We start from the raw sequence: 19889 nt of genomic DNA, 5'->3' as shown, positions 1-19889 counted from the left end.
GTCCTAGCTTTCTCACAGTTACTTCTCTCTCATTTTCATTGGCTCTTCTTCCTCCTGCCTGGATAGCTAGCTTCCCTAACTAAATCTACCTAGCTACCAGGGAAGGAAATATATACATAGGGTACAGGTTTCTGGCAGGAATACGTGCAGGCTGGTACACCAACACAGAAAACATAAGAAGACTCTCAGCTCTTTTTGGATTAAAAAAAGAGGGGACTTGAGCTTTGTTATGGACTTCATGTGTGTGTCCCCCCCCCAAATTATGTTGAAACTCTAATATCTATGTGGCTGTTTGTCTATATGGCTAATGTCTATTTGGTAATGGGGCCTCTAAGCAAGTAATTAAGGTCAAATGAGGTTATAACAGTGGGGTCCTGGTCTGATTGGATCAATGTCCTTAAAAGAAGAGCTTTCTTTCTCTTCACATGCACACAGGAAAGGCAATGCCAGGACAATAGTGAGAAGGCGGCTGTCTGCAGACCAGGAAGAGAGCCCTCACCAGAACCAAATTGGCTGGAACCTTGATCTTGGACTTTCCTAGCCTCCAAAATTGTGAGAAAATAAATGTTTGATGTCACCCAGTTTATGGTATTTTGTATGGCAGCCCTAGCAGACTAATAATACAAGCTTCCAGAAATGTTTGAAGTACGGAGAGGCCAGTGCTAAGACAGAGTCTTTACTTAGTGAAAATAATCAACTCTACTGGAATAATGAGTGTTTGTGACCCAGACCCTCCTTGACATGTTTACTCCTGACTGTGCTTTTGTGGTCCCTGCTTTCTTCTCTGACTGGGAGACTGAGGAAGTTGTCTATGGGAAGAAAGAAGAAAGCTATGAAAAAAGAAAAGAAAAGAAAAGAAAGCTATGGCTGGTCAGGTGGTCAGGGTATTTCCTTGTGGAGGATTTTGTGTCTAATTAGCACATTCAAACCCTCCTCTCCCTATTATTGTCTCTAAATATGACTTGGTATACATATATGTATACAAATGAACCTCTCCCATGAGAGAGGGGCTATCTTTAATAAGGTCTTACTGAGTTCCTATAATGTGCCAGACGTTGTGCTGTGCCATAGGGATAAGAGTAAAGTCAAGCACAGCTCTTACAGTTCACCTGGTGAGACAGGCATAGGTGGTTAGGAGGTTGCTGAGTGTGAGGCTGCTGAGTGTGATGAAAGAGATGAGAAGGGACAGTTAAACTGAGACCTGAAATATGTGTAAGAGTTGTTCAAGCAGAAGGAACAGTGTGCAAAGGCCTGGAGTTGGGGAGCAAGGGTAAAATGAATCTGAGAAGCATTGTCAAGTTTAGTCTAGCGAGAGGGATATGCGATGCACTTCAAGGATTTTCAATTTTGTCCTGAAGATGAAAAGCATTTGTAGGATTTGAAGCAGGTGAGGAGGGAAAAAAATCAAACTTGCATGTGAAAAAGGAGATTGGCAAGTGGGCAGCCTTTTTGGGTTGTCTTTATCCCTCAGTAAGTTGATCCTCATCTGAGCATGTGAATGTTGCCAGTTCTGATTACAAGGAGGAAAGGCCCCATCCCCACCCAGAACGTGTTATGGGAGCAGATGGTGGGGAACAGTGTAGGGATATTTAAGCAGGACAGGAGAGGATAGGAACAGAATTGAAGGTGACACCTCTAGCCCTGGCTCTGCTTCTCTCTGAAACCCAAACCGTCTCTCAAGTTTTCTCTTTGGGACCACATAACCTAAGAACACAGTTGTCTGATTTCATACTGCATGGTGTCCAAACAAAAGTCCTTGGAATTGAGGACTCTTTCTCTTTTTTTGCTCTTCTCTCTTGCTTTCCAGCGATTCTTTCAGCAGAGTCTTGGCTTAGATTGGAGCTGATGACCCTAAGCTGAGACAGAGCTGCCACCCTGAGAGTCAGGTCTGGACTGAATATTGCAGCTGCCCAGGGAACAGCTGGTTAAGCCCTCAGCAGCTGCAGCAGCTGGGATTCCACCCAACATTTGAGCTGAGATTAATCTCATTTCCTCCACACACGTCCCTTTCGTATTCTAGCCCCTGGCTAGTCTATGGTATCTCGTAGAATATTTGGGACTATATACTATGAATCTCTCCCTGAACGAAGCTGAAGCCAAAGTCACCCACCTTCCTTTTCTCTTGGAGGCAGCTGGCTCAAATCACCTCAGGCCCACCACAAGGACGTTGTGGGTTTCTCACACACACACAGCCTCCTTTCTCTCGTCCTCTCTATCCTTTGATAAAGTGGCTAGGGTAGATTCTTCTTTGAAATGTCTGATTTTTGATAACCATTAGAATCGTCTAAAGATGAAGGGACTTCTTTGCGGGGTGGGGGGTGGGGGATGAGGAGGTAGATTTCTTTTATCTTTGAAAGACTCTCTATCCCAAGACCTAGAATCTGGGTGGGAGTGTTAGGGGAGGATCAAGCATCACACTAGTGGTTGTCACTTTTAAACTGTGATTGCTTCTCACTTAACTGTGATTGACAGTTAAGAACAATAGGGCTATATATTCTGTTTGGTGCTTCTGCACCAGCTGTGTGACCTTGAGGAAATCACTTTGTAAGAAATGCCAGAGGCTACAAAGAGGTGCTTCTAAGAGGTTGGAAATAAGGAGGTGCTCTGAGATTTGGACAGGCAAGGCAGAATTAATACACAAAGGTACAAGGCAGTTCCTCCCAGGTCCAGAAACTTGACTCCCTCCCTTCAAGAAATACTTACTAAGCCTTAGCAAGTACTAATAGGCACTGTACTATGCTAAGGATTTTAAAATATATTTCTAGAGAAACAGGCAGTCATTTAAATGGATTAAATTAATTAGGTTTTAGCTTGGAGGAGTAGCTGATCAATTTCAGGTTTTAAAAAGATCCCTTTAGACCTGGATAGTATCATGCTAAGTGAAATAAGTCAGTCAGAGAAAGACAAGTATCACATGATCTCACACATACTTCATATGTGGAATCTAAGTAACAAAATAAACGAATGAATGGAGTGGATCCAGAGGCATGGAACAGAGTGCAGAATCTCAAGGAAAGCGAGGGAGAATGGGTGGGTGGCAGGTAATCAACCAAGGACCTCGTATGCATATATGCATGGCCCATGGACACAGACAGTGGGGTGGTGACGGGGGGGGGGGGGGGGCGGGCAGGGGGGGCGGGCTGGAGGGGGTCAATGGGGGAAAAGGGGGTGGTCAGTGTAATACTTTCAACAATAAAGAATTATTATTATTATTATTATTTTAAATATATATTTTATTGATTTTTTACAGAGAGGAAGGGAGAGGGATAGAGAGTTAGAAACATCGATGAGAGAGAAACATCGATCAGCTGCCTCCTGCACACTCCCCACTGGAGATGCGCCCGCAACCCAGGCACATGCCCTTGACCAGAATCGAACCTGGGACCCTTCAGTCTGCAGGCCAATGCTCCATCCACTGAGCCAAACCGGTCAGGGCTATTTTTAAAATGATCCCTTTAGAAGGCAGGTGGGTGAGGGGTGGGAAGAGATCAATCAAAGAACTTGTATGTATATATTCATAATTCTTGGACACAGTCAATAGGGTGGTGGAGGTCAGGTGTGGGGGCAGGCTATAAGGGGTCAATGGGAGAAAAAAAGAGGACATATGTAATACTTTCTTTTTTTTTTTTTTCATATGTAATACTTTCAACCAGAAAGATTAAAAATAAACAAACAAACAAACAAACAAATAAATAAATAAAATAGATCTCTTTAAATGCTGAGTGGAGAGTGGCTCAAAAGGGAGTCAGTGGGTCCAAGGAAGAGAGCAGGCAAAAAGATAATGCAGTAGTGCAGATAAGAGATGATATTGCTGATAGAAGGTGGTGGTGGAGATAGAAAGTAAGGGCATTCCAGGCCCTGGCTGGGTGGCTCAGTTGGTTGGATCATGGTCCCACATACCAAAAGGTTGTGAGCTTGATTACCTAGGTGGCAGGTTCCAACCCCTGTTGGGGCACATGCTGGAGGCAGCCAATCAATGTTTCTCTCTCACATGGATTTTTTTTTTCCTCTTTCTCTCCCTTCCTCTATTTATTTATTTATTTATTTAAATGTGTTTATTGATTTTTAGAGAGAGAGGAAGGGAGAGAGATAGAGTTAGAAACATCAATGAGAGAGAAACATTGATCAGCTGCCTCCTGCATGCCCTGTATTAGGGATCAAACCTGGAACCAAGGTACATGCCCTTGACCAGAATTGAACACGGGACCCTTCAGTCTGCGGGCCAATGCTCTATCCACTGAGCCAAACCAGCTAGGGCCTTCTTCTCTCTCTTTAAAACTCAATTTATAAAAACATATCCTGGGTGAGGATTATGGGGGGGAAAAAGGACAGTTTCAGGAAATATTTATATTTCTAGGCTTGAAAAGACATAGTGGTGATTGCAGGAAGGAGGAAGTAAAGAGTAAGAAGGAAAAAAAGATTTCTTTCAGCTTTATCTACTTGATAATAACATATCTAACATGGGAGAGTAATTGATTAGCCAATATCAACCTATTAACCCCAAGTGGAATGTGGCAAATGGGCAACTCAGCCAATCAGAATTGTGTATCCAGAATTATCTTGGGGAGGGAGGTGCCCAAAGTGGTCACTGGAAGGCCAGGGATGGTTCTTCAGGCCTCCATATGACCTGGCTGAAATACCCCACAGAGAGACTCCTTTTATCCTAAATTTGTGTTCATTAGGCAACAATCTGGCACCTCTCTGGAAAAGGAAATGCCCTAGGCCAGTGGTCGGCAAACTCATTAGTCAGCAGAGCCAAATATCAACAGTACAACGACTGAAATTTCTTTTGAGAGCCAAATTTTTTAAACTTAAACTATATAGGTAGGTACATTGTTATTAACTTAATTAAGGTACTCCTAAGGCTTAGGAAGAGCCACACTCAAGGGGTCAAAGAGCCGCATGTGGCTCGCGAATCGCAGTTTGCCGACCAGGGTGCCTAGGCAGAGGACGTAGGCATTCTTGGTGATGAAGAGAGAGAGCAATGAATACATTGGCATGGTGGGACCCAGATCAGGCGCTCATGAATTATGGCAAGACTTCTCTAGCACATGAGCATTGGAGGTGTTATCAGCCAGTCCAGTTCCCAAGTTGGCTACACTGAGTGCTCTTCCCAGGACCATCATTTTCAGTGGTGTCCAGGGAGGGGGCCAGACCATCTGCCTTCCTCTGGCCAAACTGTGAATTCACTTTTAATTATGATGATGATTATTATGATGGCTTCAATTTAATGAGCACCAACTGTTTCTTAATAGAGTGATAGGGATATCACATTTACCTTTGACAACAGTTGTACAAAATAAGTCCTTGGCTCGGCAGGCGTGGCTCAGTGGTTGAGCGTTGACCTATGAACTAGGACAGCGGTTCTCAACCTGTGGGTCGCGACCGCTTTGGCGGTCAAACGACCCTTTCACAGGGGTCGCCTAAGACCATCCTGCATATCAGATATTTACATGACGATTCATAACAGTAGCAAAATTACAGTTATGAAGTAGCAACGAAAATAATTTTATGGTTGGGGTCACAACATGAGGAACTGTATTTAAAGGGCCAGAAGGTTGAGAACCACTGAGGTAGGAGGTCACGGTTCGATTCCTGGTCAGGGCACATGCCCAGGTTTCGGGCTCGATCTCCAGTGTGGTGCATGCAGGAGGCAGCCAATCAATGATTCTCTCTCATCATTGATGTTTCTATTTCTCTCTCCCTCTACCTTTCTCTCTGAAACCAATAAAAATATATTTAAAAACAAAACAAAATAAGTAATTGGTTCCAGAAGGATTTAAGTGGGTCACAAGGTGGATCTGGGGCCTGGATTCCAAGGCTGTGCAATCAGAAACAGTGCCTCAAATCACAGAACCAAGTTGGCAACTGCTATTAAACACTAGACAAGGCAGGCCTTGGCCGAGTAGCTCAGCTGGTTAGAGCATCGTCTCAAACACTAAGGTTGTGGGTTCAATTCCTGGGCAGACACCTATAAGAATCAACCAATGAATGCATAAGTAAGTGGAATAACAAATCAATGTTTCTCCTCCTCTCTTTCTCCCTCTCTCTCCCCTTCCCCCTCTTTCAAATCAATAAATTAATAAAAATATATACACATACACATATATATACACCAAACACTGCAATTTGCAGACCAATGCCCTGAAACTGGATTCTGGAAGCCACTGTTGCCACTGTCCACCTGGAACTCCATCTTTCTGCTGGCGGCCAGAAAGAATGACAAACATTTACCTCGTTGGTCTAACCACTTCATAGAAGAGAAACTGAGGCTCAGAGTAGTTAAGTAGCCTTCCTGAGATCACATAGTAATTAATTCAGGATTTGAACCCAGGTCTGGTTAACTGCAGAGTCCATGTTCTTCCCACTATGTTTTGCTGCTGTGATGCACTTATCTTTTCCAGGTTGGCTCTGGCCGAGTGGCTCAGTTGGTTGGAGTGTCATCTCAAGATGCCAAGGTTTCAGGTTTGATCCCTGGTCAGGGCACATACAATGAATGCATAAATAAGTGGAATAACACATTAATGTTTCTCTCTCTTTCTAAAAATCAATCAATAAATAAAAGAATTTTTTTTAGAAAGTAACTTTTCCATCCAGGCTGGTATAGCTCACTTGGTTGGAGTGTTGTCCTGTACACCAAAAGGTGGTGGGTTTGATTTCTGGTCAGGGCACATACCCAGGTTGTGGGTTTGATCCCCATTTGGGGCACCTACAGGAGGCAACTGATCAATATTTCTCACATTTATGTTTCTCTCTCTCCCTCCCTCTCTCTAAAATTAACAAGAAAATATATCCTCAGGTGAGGATTAAAATAATAACAATAACTTTTTTAGGCTGCAGTTTCCCAGACTGTATTCTGGAGAAGTTGAGGTGATATCAGTGATTCTCAAAGTGTAGTCCCCAGACCAGCAACCTCAGTATCATCTGGAAACCTGTTTAAAATGCAAATTCTTTCATCCTGCTCAGACATACTGAATCAAAAACTTCAGTGTAGCCTAGCTAGCTTGGCTCAGTGGATAGAGCGTCAGCCTACGGACTGAAGGGTCCCAGGTTCGATTCTGGCCAAGGGCACATGCCTAGGTTGCGGGCTCAATCCCCAGTAGGGGGTGTGCAGGAGGCAGCCTATCAATGATTCTCTCTCATCATTGATGTTTCTATCTCTCTCTCCTTCTCCCGTCTTCTCTGAAATCAATAAAGAAATATATATATATATATATATATATATATATATATATATATATATAAACAACTTTAGTGTAGAGCCCAGCAATCTTTGCATTAACAAGTCCTCCAGGTGACTCTGATGCGTCTTCAAGTTTGAGAATAACAATACAGATGACCACCAAGATCCTCCAGCTCTAATAAGTTATAATTCAATTATTTTGTGAATTGCTGGTTGTGGTTCCTGGATTGAGCAAGGTCCCCTGAGGAGGAGCTAACTACTTCCCATTTTCCTAAAATGGGTTGGTGTTTATCATATTACATGCTAACAGAAGTCAAGAGTAAGTGTAGGAGTCAGGGGAGAAGCAGACATATTGAATATGCAAGAAGATGCCTGTATGTGTATCCTGGCTATGTTTCTGTGCTGTGCCTAGAAACACATATCCTTAATTGGCCCATTGCCATGCGAACATCTGAGACATGCCCAAAGTCCACGTGTCAAAAATAAATGCATTAATTCAATTCTTTCCCCATGCCCCCACTAAAAAATTCCTGTTCTTCTTCCCATGTCCTCTAATTCTGTAAATGATCTTGCCATCTTCCCTCACTTTATCCCCTGTAACCAGGTCATCAATTTCATAACTTCTGTCTGGAATACCCTTTGTACGAGTCCTCACCATCCTCTCTGCTATTACCCTGGTCCAGGCCCTCATCTTTCTCCTCATGGGTATTGGCTTCCTATAGGGCTTGCTGCCTCCAGCCCCAACCTCTCTCAGTACATCCCTATCCACCAGGCTACCAGTGTGATCCTTACAAAGCACAGCTCTCCTCATGGTACTGCCCTCCCCGCAAACCCTCCACCAAGGAAACAGCAAAGGTTCATTGCTTATTGCAGTGCTTCCCAAACTTTGTTTTTCCATGATTATGTCCATGGTCCCTTTCCACCCATAAAATTATTTAATATTTTTCTTTAGTTCAGCTGATGTTTCTTACTACCAACTTGAGCCTCTTCTAAGTAAGAATATTTATGAGCCCTGACCGGTTTGGCTCAGCAGATAGAGCGTCAGCCTGCGGACTCAAGGGTCCCAGGTTCAATTCCGGTCAAGGGCATGTACCTTGGTTGCGGGCACACCCCCAGTGGGCACATCCCCAGGGGGCAGCTGATCGATGTTTCTCTCTCATCGATGTTTCTAACTCTCTATCCCTCTCCCTTCCTCTCTGTAAAAAATCAATAAAATATATTTAAAAATAAATAAAATAAATAAATAAATAAATAAATAAGAATATTTATGAGTTCATAGTTTTGGCATTATAGCTATTGTTTTTCCTATCACACATTAAAAGTACATAATGCCCGGCCGGTGTGGCTTAGTGGTTGAGCATCGACTCATGAATCAAGGTCATCAGTTCGATTCCTGGTCAGGGCACATGCCCAGGTTGTGGGCTTGATCCCCAGTGGGGGGTGTGCAGTAAGCAGCCGCTCGATGATGTTTCTCTCTCATTGATGTTTCTATCTCTCTCTCCCTCCCCCTTCCTCTCTCTCTAAAAATCAATAAAAACATGTTGTTTTTTAAAAAGTACATTTAAAAAAAAAAGTTTGTGTATTACCTAATTTACATTATATACCACTAGTGGTATATTTGGAGAACTCTGAGGTAACTGATAAAGGTAAAATTCTTAAAGCTGGCATTAAAAGCCTTTCCCTTCCCTTCCCCTCTGATCTGACCCCAGCCTAATTTCCAGCTTTAATTCCCACACCGCCCCCACAAACAGCGTCCCAGGTACAGGGTCCTCTTGGCATCTCCAGACACACTGTTTTCACTCTTCCCTAAGCATTTTGCCTTTTCCCTTAGGGTCTTCTCAAGCTTTAAGGCCCAGTTCAATTGTCAATTACGTTGTGGAATCTCTGATCCTTTCAGACAGAATCAATCAACTTTCTTTTCTTGTATTTACTTTTTTAAAATATATTTTATTGATTTTTTACAGAGAGGAAGGGAGAGGAACAGAGAGTTAGAAACATCGATGAGAGAGAAACATTGATCAGCTGCCTCCTGCACACTCCCCACTGAGGACGTGCCCACAACCAAGGTACATGCCCTTGACCAGAATCAAACCCGGGAACCTTGAGTCCGCAGGCCGGCGCTCTATCCACTAAGCCAAACCGGTCAGGGCAACTTTTCTTTTTTGAAGAATGTTTTCTTCCTCTATGCTTCTAGCTACTTTACTGTGACATGGGAAATATAATTTTGTCTTCTAGTCTTTTATTTGATAATTTTCCCCATTATAACATTCAGAAATGTATAATTTCAAAGTCCTTGGAGGAAACAGTTTGCACACCCGAATGGGGAATTGAGGAGAATATAACGAAAGGCCTGTTCGTAAAGGTGTGGCCAGGGTGAAGGAGTAGCTGCAAGAATGGTAAAGCATTCTGAGTCTGGCATCAGTGGGAAGCCGCTAGAGGTCATAGCTCCTAACTCTGAAGGAGCCAGGGGAGGTAGGGTTACAGGAACCAAGACGGAGCTGTAACTGTAGCGGCAGTTGAAGGAGAGGCCCACCCAACAGGGTCTGTGGCCTCTAGTAGCCATATGAGTGAGTTCAGGAGAAAACAGAATTGCTAATTCAACCCACAAAATCATGAGAAATAATACATTGTTGTTGTTTTAAACCACCAAGTTTTTATATACTTCGTTATGCAACAATTGATAACTGATACATCAACAGGGAGGTGAACCCGTAACCGTTTCTCCACCAAAGCTGTGGAAAACCAAGAAGACCTGAAGACCTATGCAATGGAACCCATAATTTTGATGTAAAAATAGTAAAAACGTTTTCACTTTTCATAGAGATGCTTAAAATAGTTTTCTGGGAGCATTTCATCTTATTTTGTCTCAGTTGTTTGAGACATAGCAATACATGATGCTGTCACTAGAAATTTTATTCCAAGCCCATTTACCTGGTGTTGGGATAATTTGCTTCCTTTACTTGATCCTATATTGGTGATCTTTATATACGGGGATCACACCTGCAACCCAGGTACATGCCCTTGACAGGAATTGAACCTGAGACCCTCTGGTATGCAGGCTGACGCACTAACTGACTAGCCACACTAGCCAGGGTGGAGATGAATAAATTTTTATGGAATTTAATTGAATCCAGTTCTTCTATCTTACAGTGCTTAAGACTCAATCTGGTATCACTACCAACCTCATTCAGGACCAATTATCCAACCTAAAATTGCTGGTTTGCAAGGACCTTCTTTTACCCAGTAGAAAAGGAATTTGGGTCCCTTTCTGAGGCCAGATTAAGAAATGGCTCTTTGAAACAGCTTTCATAGATCTGGACTTTTTAAAGCATTAGATGGTTCCATAGTTTTGCAAAGCCTGTCCTCCAGTATAATTCAGCTCCTAAATACCCACTTCACCAGGGTTTTTCAGAAGAAATAACTTCTGTGTGCTACCTGTATGGCTAAGTCTGTTTCCACATCTATAAGATAATAGCTACCCATCATTCAAGTCTCAGGTGCAAATGTCACCTTCTCAAAAGTTCTAGGATATCACATAAAAAAAGAATAGCACACCCCAAGTTACTTGCTAGCCCATTAATGTCTTGTGTTTTTTTCTCATTGTAGTTATAACTTTAAAAAAATATTTTTTATTGATTTTTAGAGAGAGGGGAAGGGAGAGTGAGAGTGAGAGAAACATCGATATGAGAGTGAAACATCCACTGGCTGCCTCCTACATGCCCCCTACTGGGGATCAAGCCCAAAACCCAGGCATATGCCCTGACCAGGAATCACACCAGGATGATGCCCAAACTACTGAGCCACACCAGCCACGGCTATAACTTTTTTTGTTATAACTTGCTTATTGTTTACTTGTAGATTGTTGGTCTTCTCCCAAAAGAACTTGCTTCTTGTGAGCAAAGACCTTGTCTGTGTTGTTCCCTGCTCTTTTCACAGCACCTAGAAGGGTGTCTGGGACATGATGTTGTTTGATCAGTATTTGTTGATGAATGAATTAATAATACCAATTATCAACAGTAGGGCTTTTCTGAATATTAAATGAGATAACAATGAAATGCACCTGGCACAATGTAAAACTCTCTGTAAATATAGGTGTTTTCTTTTCCTCACCTCCTGTATCCAATTCTTTAGCAAGCCATCTTGACCTCAGCCTCAGAACATATCTGAAATTCTTCATTCATTTCTACCACTCTAGGCAAGCGACCCTCACCTTTCACCTGGACTACAAGTGACAGTCTGTAGCTGATCTCCTTGCTTCTCCACTTGCTCCTATCCCTCTCAAACCCCAAAGCATTCTCCACAGTGAGGGAGATTTTTAGAAACAAAATTCAGATTATGTTTGCCCCAACTTAAACATCATCAACAGCTTTCTAGGTACTGGAATTAGCCCAAACTCCTTTACATGGCCTGGTCCCTGCCATCCTCTTAGGCTTCATCTGCTTTAGGTTAGCTGGTCTTCTCTCCCTTCCCTTCCCTTCCCTTCCCTTCCCTTCCCTTCCCTTCCCTTCCCTCCCCTTTCCCTCCCCTCCCCTCCTCTCCCCTCCCCTTCTCTCCTTTCCCCTCCCTTCCCCTCCCCTTCCCTCCCTTCCCCTCCCCTGTCCTCCCATCCCTTCCCCTCCCCTTCCTCCCCCTCCCCTCCCCTCTCTTCTCCTCCCCTTCTCCTCTCTCTCTCTCTCTCTCTCTCTCTCTCTCCTAGAATTGAAAAAAAAAAATGTATTCCCTGCTGGTATGGCTCAGTGGTTAAGCATTGACCCATGAACCAGGAGGTCATGGTTCAATACCGTATGTAGTTTCCTCAAAAAATTAAAAATGGAACTGCACCCAGCCAGCATGGCTCAGTGGCTAAGCGTCAACCTGTGAACCAGGAGGTCACGGTTCAATACCGGTCAGGGTACATGCCGGGGTTGTGGGCTCAATCCCCAGTAGGGGGTGTGCAGGAGGCAGTTGGTTGATGATTCTCTCATCAAAGTGGCTGCACCAGTCTGAATTTCCACCAGCAGTGAACTAGTGTTCCCTTTTCTCCATATCTACACCAGCACTTGTCGATTTATTGATGATAGCCATTCTGACAGGTGTGAGGTGTTAGGTAGAAAATGAAAGTAGACCACCAACTTACACCATACAGAAGAATAAACTCAAAATGGATAAAAGACTTAAGTGTAAGTCGTGAAGCCATAAAAATCCTAGAAGGGAACTTAAGCAGTAAAGTCTCAGACACCTCATGTAGCAGAATTTTCATCCCTGCATCTCTCGGACTGAGAGACGCAACTGCTATTGAATTAGGTGGTCAGGCAAGGCCTCTCCAAGGGGGTGACATTGGTGCTCGGATCTTTTGTGCTGATTCCTTTGGGTCACACCTGGAGTTCCCATAAACGTGCTTCACAGAGCCAGTGATGAAACAAGCCGGGTCACGCAGCACCAAGTATGTTGTAGGCAGTGGGGACGGCACCATGTGCCTGACAGGTGGGCTCAGACCAAACTGGGTTCAGTAACCTCGGTACTTGGGTTCTGGCTAGGAAAGAATTCAGAGCAAGACCCAAACTGTAAGAGAACATTTATTTTGTAAATTACAGAAGTAGAAAAAGTAATTCCTAGAAGAAATGGGCTCAGGGAACAAGTGACAGAGGTAAAGGAAGGGCCCTGGAGCTTGGGAGTGAGGAAGCTAATGGTGCCTAAGGAGGGGGGACCGGGGGAGGGGAAGAGAAAGGGAAATAGAGAGGGAAGGAAAAGGCATGGGCATGCTCCCTGGAGGGAGAGCCAATAAAAACATATTTTTAAAAAAGAAAAAAATTATCACCATTTTAGTGCAGGCAGAACAGTGATGGACTCTTCTGTGGAAATCTTGCACTAGCAAGCTCCTTATTGTCATTCAGGCCTGAGTTTAAACAAGGCTTCCTTTGAGCAGAAGTATCACTAGCCTGCTGGGCTGGCATGACTCAGTAGTGGAGCATCGACCTATGAACCAGGAGGTCATGGTTCAAGTCCCCGGGTCAGGGTACATTCCCAGGTAGTGGGCTCAATCCCCAGTGTTGAGTTTAAAAAAAGTATCACTGGTCTAAAGTGGTCACTTCTTATTACACTACCTTTTACAGCACTTAATACTACCTAATGTTTCCTTGTTTATGTTTGTCTCTTACCAACTAGGTATTGTTTTTTTAATATATAACATTTTATTTTTATATATTTTTATTGATTTCAGAGAAGGGAAAGGGAGAGATAGAAACATCAATGATGAGAGAGAATCATTGATTGGCTGCCTCCAACTGGGGGCCGAGCCCAACCGGGGCATGTGCCCTTGACTGGGATGGAACCTGGGACCCTTCAGTCCGCAGGCCGATGCTCTATCCACTGAGCCAAACCGGCTGGGACCCAACTAGGTCCAACTAATTTTATGTTTCATGAGCACAGAAACCTTGTTTGTCATATTCATCACTCTATCCCCAAAGCTAGAGCAATGCCTGGAACATATAGTATATGCTTAATAACTACTTGTTGAATAAATAAATGTTTTTTTTATGATGATTATGATGATGACAACGAAACCTCGAAGGACCTGGCCATAAATTCTAACAATTTTCCCAAGAATAATAATTGCAGTTCCGAAGTTAGATCCTGGAAGACAGTGGAAACCTGACAATAAAAGATCTGGGGCCGAAACCGGTTTGGCTCAGTGGATAGAGCGTCGGCCTGCGGACTGAAGGGTCTCAGGTTCGATTCCGGTCAAGGGCATGTACCTGGGTTGCGGGCACATCCCCAGTGGGAGATGTGCAGGAGGCAGCTGATCGATGTTTCTCTCTCATTGATGTTTCTAGCTGTCTCTCTCCTTTCCTCTCTGTAAGGAATCAATAAAATATATTAAAAAAAAAAAAAAAAAAAAAAAAAGATCTGGGGGCCCTGACCGGTTTGGCTCAGTGGATAGAGCATCGGCCTGCGGACTGAAGGGTCGCGGGTTCGATTCCGGTCAAGGGCATGTACCTGGGTGGCGGGCACTTCCCCAGTAGGGGGTGTGCAGGAGGCAGCTGATGATGTTTCTCTCTCATCGATGTTTCGAACTCTCTATCCCTCTCCCTTCCTCTCTGTAAAAAACTCAATTAAGAAAAATATATAAAAAGATCTGGGGCAGAAGGCTGGGGGAAGCAGAGGGAATATTAGAACTTTGTCCTTTTTTCCCTATTCAAGGACCCCAGATACCTTGCAAAAGGAAGGCCTAGAATCTTTTGATCAGAAATTCCAGGCCAGCCACAAAGGATGATTTTTATCCATGATTCTTCGCAGCCACTTTTGCTAAGTCGCAAATACACAAACACCTCTAGGACCCTGGGTTCCTTTCTGTTTCTTTATGAATGAACCGGCTCTAGTCTGCGCACGCGCAGCTCTGGTTCTCCCGCTACACGTGAGGCCCACCCTTTCCTCCCGCTGGTGGCCCCACCCTAATCTTTTCTAATAGACCAATGGCGAGCGGCCTGGGGGGCGGAGCCCGGCGCGACGCGGCACAGTAGTTCTCCGGCGCGCCTCTCCCTCGCTTTAGTCTTGCTGTGTTGTGATCACGTGGCGAGCTCCGGGCGCGGCGCTTGTTTTGGTTTCTCTCTAGCTTGCCCCTTGCACCTTCGAGAGAGCTTTTCTGTGCCAGTTGCTGCATCTGTCTACATTGTGACCTCCTCTTCTTAGGGCTTGCCCAGCCCGCAGTTCTGCAAGCCTTTGGGGCCGACCCCTGCCATGCCGCTAGTCCGCTATAGGAAGGTGGTCATCCTCGGGTACCGCTCTGTAGGTGAGTCTCCGCCCTGGGGAGAGCATGGACGCACCGCTGCTTTGTGGCCAGAGGAGGCGCGCTGCCGCGGGAACGCGACTAGGGAGGAATGGTGGCATCCTTAGAATGGAGATGTAGAGCGAGGATTGAAAGGATATTGGAGGAAAGCCTGGGGTGGTGATAGTGTGTGGAGGGCTGCAGGAAGCGGAATATGTAAGGGTTAATATGGATTTGGCTATAGGAATACCGGGGTGGTCTCCGGCGTTAGTCTTGGGGGTAGAGGTGGGGTCAGCGTTTGATGACAGGGCGTGGTCTGTGTTGGGTAAGTCGCAGGTGGCCGAGTGCGGGGCAGACTTGATCCTAGGGAATCTCGGAAATTCCCAGGGGTGGCGTGGGGAAAGGAGACTGGAAAGGCTTCCTGCGGGGCTACTGAATGCATCCGGTGGCCAAGGTGCAGAGACCCAGGGTGAAAAGAGGGTTGAGGGTAGGCTAAGGGAAAGTATTGCATGGGGCATTCACAGGCTAGGGTGCTAATTTGGGGTCCCCTTTACTCCTGGGCTACAGCCCAAAAGGGCAGAGGGTGTGACTGTAGATAGCTGATTGAATACTACCACTGCTTTCCACAGGGAAGACATCTTTGGCACATCAATTTGTGGAGGGCGAGTTCTTGGAAGGCTATGATCCTACAGTGGATAATAGTGAGTGAACTTCTCCCTGGGGGGGTGGGTGGTGAGGGAGGGCTTGGGTGCCCCACCCAGCTCCATAATATGGGATTATCCTGATGCTAAGGAATAATTTAATCATATTATTTGATTAGGCATTAAATCTAATCTCTTCTCTAGCAATCCTTTCTATGAGTGGAGCCAGAGTGTGGATTTTGCAAGATACTGAGTCCAGAATGGTGCAGATGTAGACAATAAGAATCTTAACATTTTCTCTCCAGTTTCCTGGAGAGCTCCCTGGACCTGGTCCATCTGTGTCGCCCCCCCCCCCCCCCGGAGTTAAAAATGTATCGGGGTACACATCGCTAGCCCTTCAAAGCACCTCACAGTCAAGTTTTCTTTTCTTTACAGCTTACAGCAAGATAGTGACTCTTGGCAAAGACGAGTTTCACCTACACCTGGTGGACACAGCAGGGCAGGTACTAGTTTGGGGTAGGGTATCAAAATGTGGTAGTTCAGTCCTGAGAGATGAAATCTGGTAGCCTCTGTGGTTCATTTATAAATTAGTATTAAAAGAAAAGCATTTTAGCATTTGGTAGTGTGTAGCACTCATTGGAGCTACTCAATAAATACTTGTTGAATAAAAGTGACTGGAATAGGGAGTCCCCCAGGGAGGGTGCCAGGATACAGTCCACCAACCTTTGTCATCTGAGTATTATGGATCTAGGTATTGATATTTCTTTTTCTTTAGGATGAGTACAGCATTCTGCCCTATTCATTCATCATTGGGGTCCATGGTTATGTGCTTGTGTATTCTGTCACCTCTCTGCATAGGTAAGTGACCAAGGTTGGGAGTAGGGGACTTTTGAGGATCTGAGGGTTATGGTTCATTTCTTCTTTTTTAAAAAAATTAAATCCTTATTATTGAAAGTACTATATATGTCCCCCTTTCCCCCCATTGACTCGTCTAGCCCACCTCCCCCCCCCCCCCCCAGGCCTTCACCACCCTATTGTCTGTGTCCATGGGTTATACATATATGCATAAAGTTCTTTGGTCGATCTCTTCCCACCCACCCACCTCCCCCGCCTTCCCTCTGAGATTCCGCAGTCTGATAGCTCCATTTCTTGTGTTTAAAGCTTCCACGTCATTGAGAATCTGTACCAAAAGCTACATGAAGGCCATGGGAAAACTCGGTAAGTGGACCTAGGGAATAGAGACATAATGTGGATACCGCAGCATGGGAGAGAGCAGAAGGGAATTCTGGTTTAAGTTAGAGAGGAGGCTGGGACTAGATCCTGTCTGGTCTGATGGGGAGTTGTCCAGCCCTGATGTGAAGGAGGTTGGGGTCCATGGGCAGTTGGAGGGGATCCTGTAGTAACTATTGTTTCCTCACAGGCTGCCGGTGGTGCTAGTGGGGAACAAGGCAGATCTCTCTCCAGACAGGTATGGTAATCTCTGCAGCTCAAGATGAAGGAAAGTTAGCTGGGCTAGAAATCAGTTAGGCTCTAGTCCTGGCTCTGCCACCGACTTGAACCAAGTCATTTGTTTCTAACTTGAAGGTTAAGATATAACTCTTCTGTTGCAAAAGCTATAATTTCATATTTCAAGCCTTAGTTCCAGGCTTCTTTGTTTTACTTATATTTTCTTCTTCCCCAACCCTCCTTCTAAATCTTGGAAGTGGGATGGGTTAGAAGACATCTAGATTCTATAAAGATATTACAGTCCTGGCCAGTATCGCTCAGTTGTTAGAGCATCGGCCCTCAGACCCAAGGGTTGTGGGTTCAATTCCCAGTGAAAGGCACGTACCTTGGTTCGATCCCTGCCCAGTCAGGGCAGGTGCAGGAGGCAACCAATTGATGCCTCATGTGTCTCTCATTGGTTTCTCTCTCTTTGTCCCCCTTCCCCTCCCCCTCCCTCTCTTCCACTCTCTTTAAAAGTCAATGAAAAAAATATCCTCAGGTGAGGATTAAAAAAAAAAAAAAGCCCTAGCTGGTTTGGCTCAGTGGATAGCGTGTCGGCCTGCAGACTGAAGGGTCCCAGGTTCAATTCCAGTCAAGGGCACATACCCAGTTTGCGGGCTTGATCCCCAATAGGGGGTGTGCAGGAGGCAGCCAATCAATGATTCTCTCTCATCATTGATGTTTCTATCACTCCTTCTCCCTCTCTATTTTTTTTTTTAATTAAAAAAAAGAAAGATTTTGCAGAGAACATGAGGACATTGCTATCTTCCATCTTCATGTCCCAAATTTGCTTCCAGGGAGGTCCAGGCAATTGAAGGGAAGAAGTTGGCAGAGTCATGGGGTGCGACATTCATGGAGTCATCTGCTCGAGAGAATCAGGTGCTGGGTCTGAACATTTAGGAAGATGGTGGCAGTATTTTTTTCTTATGGAAGTGCTTGGTGGTGGGGATGGTGGAGAGTGGGGTATTCACCTCAGAGCTGGGTGGTACTATCGGCAATGAACTAACTTTTTTGCCCTGAATCTCTCTCCCGTGCAGCTGACTCAAGGCATCTTCACCAAAGTCATCCAGGAGATTGCCCGTGTGGAGAATTCCTACGGGCAAGAGCGCCGCTGCAGTCTCATGTGAACCCTCAAGCATGGGGTAGCTGCCTGGATTCTTCCCCTGGCACTTGCCAGGCCACAGTGGGGGCAGGTCCTCAGGACTTCACGGGTATGGTTGCCAGCTGTGTCCCTGGCCCTCTGGGCACACAGTAATGGTACCCTTACATTTGCACACTTTCCCCAGGCTCCAGTGGCCTGGTTGTCAATGTTTACAAAGGGGCAAGGATGTCTAATGGGCACTGGCCTCTGTTTTTGCTAAATGAATTCTTATAACCTGCAGGGTTGCGATATGAGTCCTGGGTATTCAGGACCCAGTCTCCTATGTAGGTTTTGGATGTTGGCTGGGTGAAAGGAGTTAGGGACTCCAGAAGTGGAGCTAGCTCCCTGGGGTGACAATGTATATATGCAAATAAACTGAGAAATCTTTTTGTAGTTGACTTCTCTGTATATGGGAGAACACATATCTCATTTTCCAAGGATTGATGACTGTGGTCTTTGGTGAGGATTCAGGGCTAATTTCTTTCCTCCTACCTTGTTCCTATTCCTTACTTCTCACTCATTCAGGACCATTACCCTAAGACTTCCTTTACGGGTACCATTTGGCTGCCACACCCATCCAAGTTTGTAGGCTCCCAAGAGCACCTTAACTACAGAAACACTACCCTCTAGTGGCCAGCTGCCACAACTGACCTAGCTTCTCTCCTGGGCCTTGGCATTTGCTGGAACTCAGAGAGAAGGTAGGATTTGGGGAAGAGGAAGGAAGCCCCTCATTCCTACTGATGTAAGAATCGAGAATGAGTATAGAGGCAGGGACTAAACTTTTGTCTTTCTAAGAGAAGTGAGTAAAGTTAGAAATAATGCCTCTGTTGTATATCCATCCTCTTGTATCCCCATGTCTACAGTGCCTTTCATTAAAACAGATTTTCTTTACTGTTTTCATGCCTTTGGTGACCTTTTGATGCCTTTCACATCTTTGGAGTTGTGCTCTTTTTTAGGCGCCAAGGCTATTGCTTCTGTCCTTATTGGTCCACCACCTCAGGAGGAGGATGGATATATTACAGCTAGGAAGGTTTGGTCCTATATATGTATAGTTTCTGAGCCTACCCCCCACTTCCCACCAGTCCTAGGGCTTAATTGGCCAAATATTTCCTCCAAGGAGTTACCTAAATGGCATCCTTCACAGGAGGGCATAAACTTCTCCTGCCAACTAGGGGAGACTGAGGTATTCTTAGTTGGGGAGGATGGACAATATCTAGGTGTGATTTTTTTTTAAAGGGGAGAATGATGATTTTTTAAAAATATATTGATTTTTTTACAGAGAGGAAGGGAGAGGGATAGAGAGTTAGAAACATCGATGAGAGAGAAACATCGATCAGCTGCCTCCTGCACACTCCCTACAGGGGATGTGCCTGCAACCAAGGTACATGCTCTTGACCGGAATCGAACCTGGGACCCTTGAGTCCGCAGGCTGATGCTCTATCCACTGAGCCAAACTGGTTAGGGCTAGGTGTGATTTTTAGCTGTGATCTTGCTAGTGCTTGGCTCCAGGTCAGTTGGACTTATGGTTGGGGATAACTGTTTGTCATGCTGGTTTTCAGAAGCCCTGACAACTGCTTTTGCATCTCTGATCCAGAATCTAAAAAGAAATAGGGCTGCTGGAAGAAGCATACTGCAAAGAGCAATCTTAGTGGCCTAGGAATCTCTTTAGGGTTGTCATCGCCCTCTCTCCTTACA

At 44.9% G+C, this 19889-nt stretch overlaps 1 protein-coding gene across 1 annotated transcript; it reads left to right on the top strand.

Annotated features, from left to right (window-relative positions):
• Positions 1–14598: 14598 nt before the first annotated feature.
• RHEBL1 (RHEB like 1) lies at positions 14599–19168 on the top strand. The gene is made up of 8 exons (XM_059682749.1): positions 14599–14951; positions 15557–15628; positions 16004–16071; positions 16344–16426; positions 16730–16786; positions 16989–17036; positions 17851–17932; positions 18091–19168. Exons 1-8 carry the CDS (start codon positions 14900–14902, stop codon positions 18178–18180), a joined length of 552 nt encoding a protein of 183 aa, XP_059538732.1. The 5' UTR covers positions 14599–14899; the 3' UTR covers positions 18181–19168.
• Positions 19169–19889: the final 721 nt, after the last annotated feature.

This window comes from Myotis daubentonii, chromosome 2, assembly GCF_963259705.1.
Source record: "Myotis daubentonii chromosome 2, mMyoDau2.1, whole genome shotgun sequence".
Classification (NCBI taxonomy): Eukaryota; Metazoa; Chordata; class Mammalia; order Chiroptera; family Vespertilionidae; genus Myotis; species Myotis daubentonii.
Note: the sequence above shows the minus strand (reverse complement) of the source record. Positions and strands in the feature narration are given on the sequence as shown.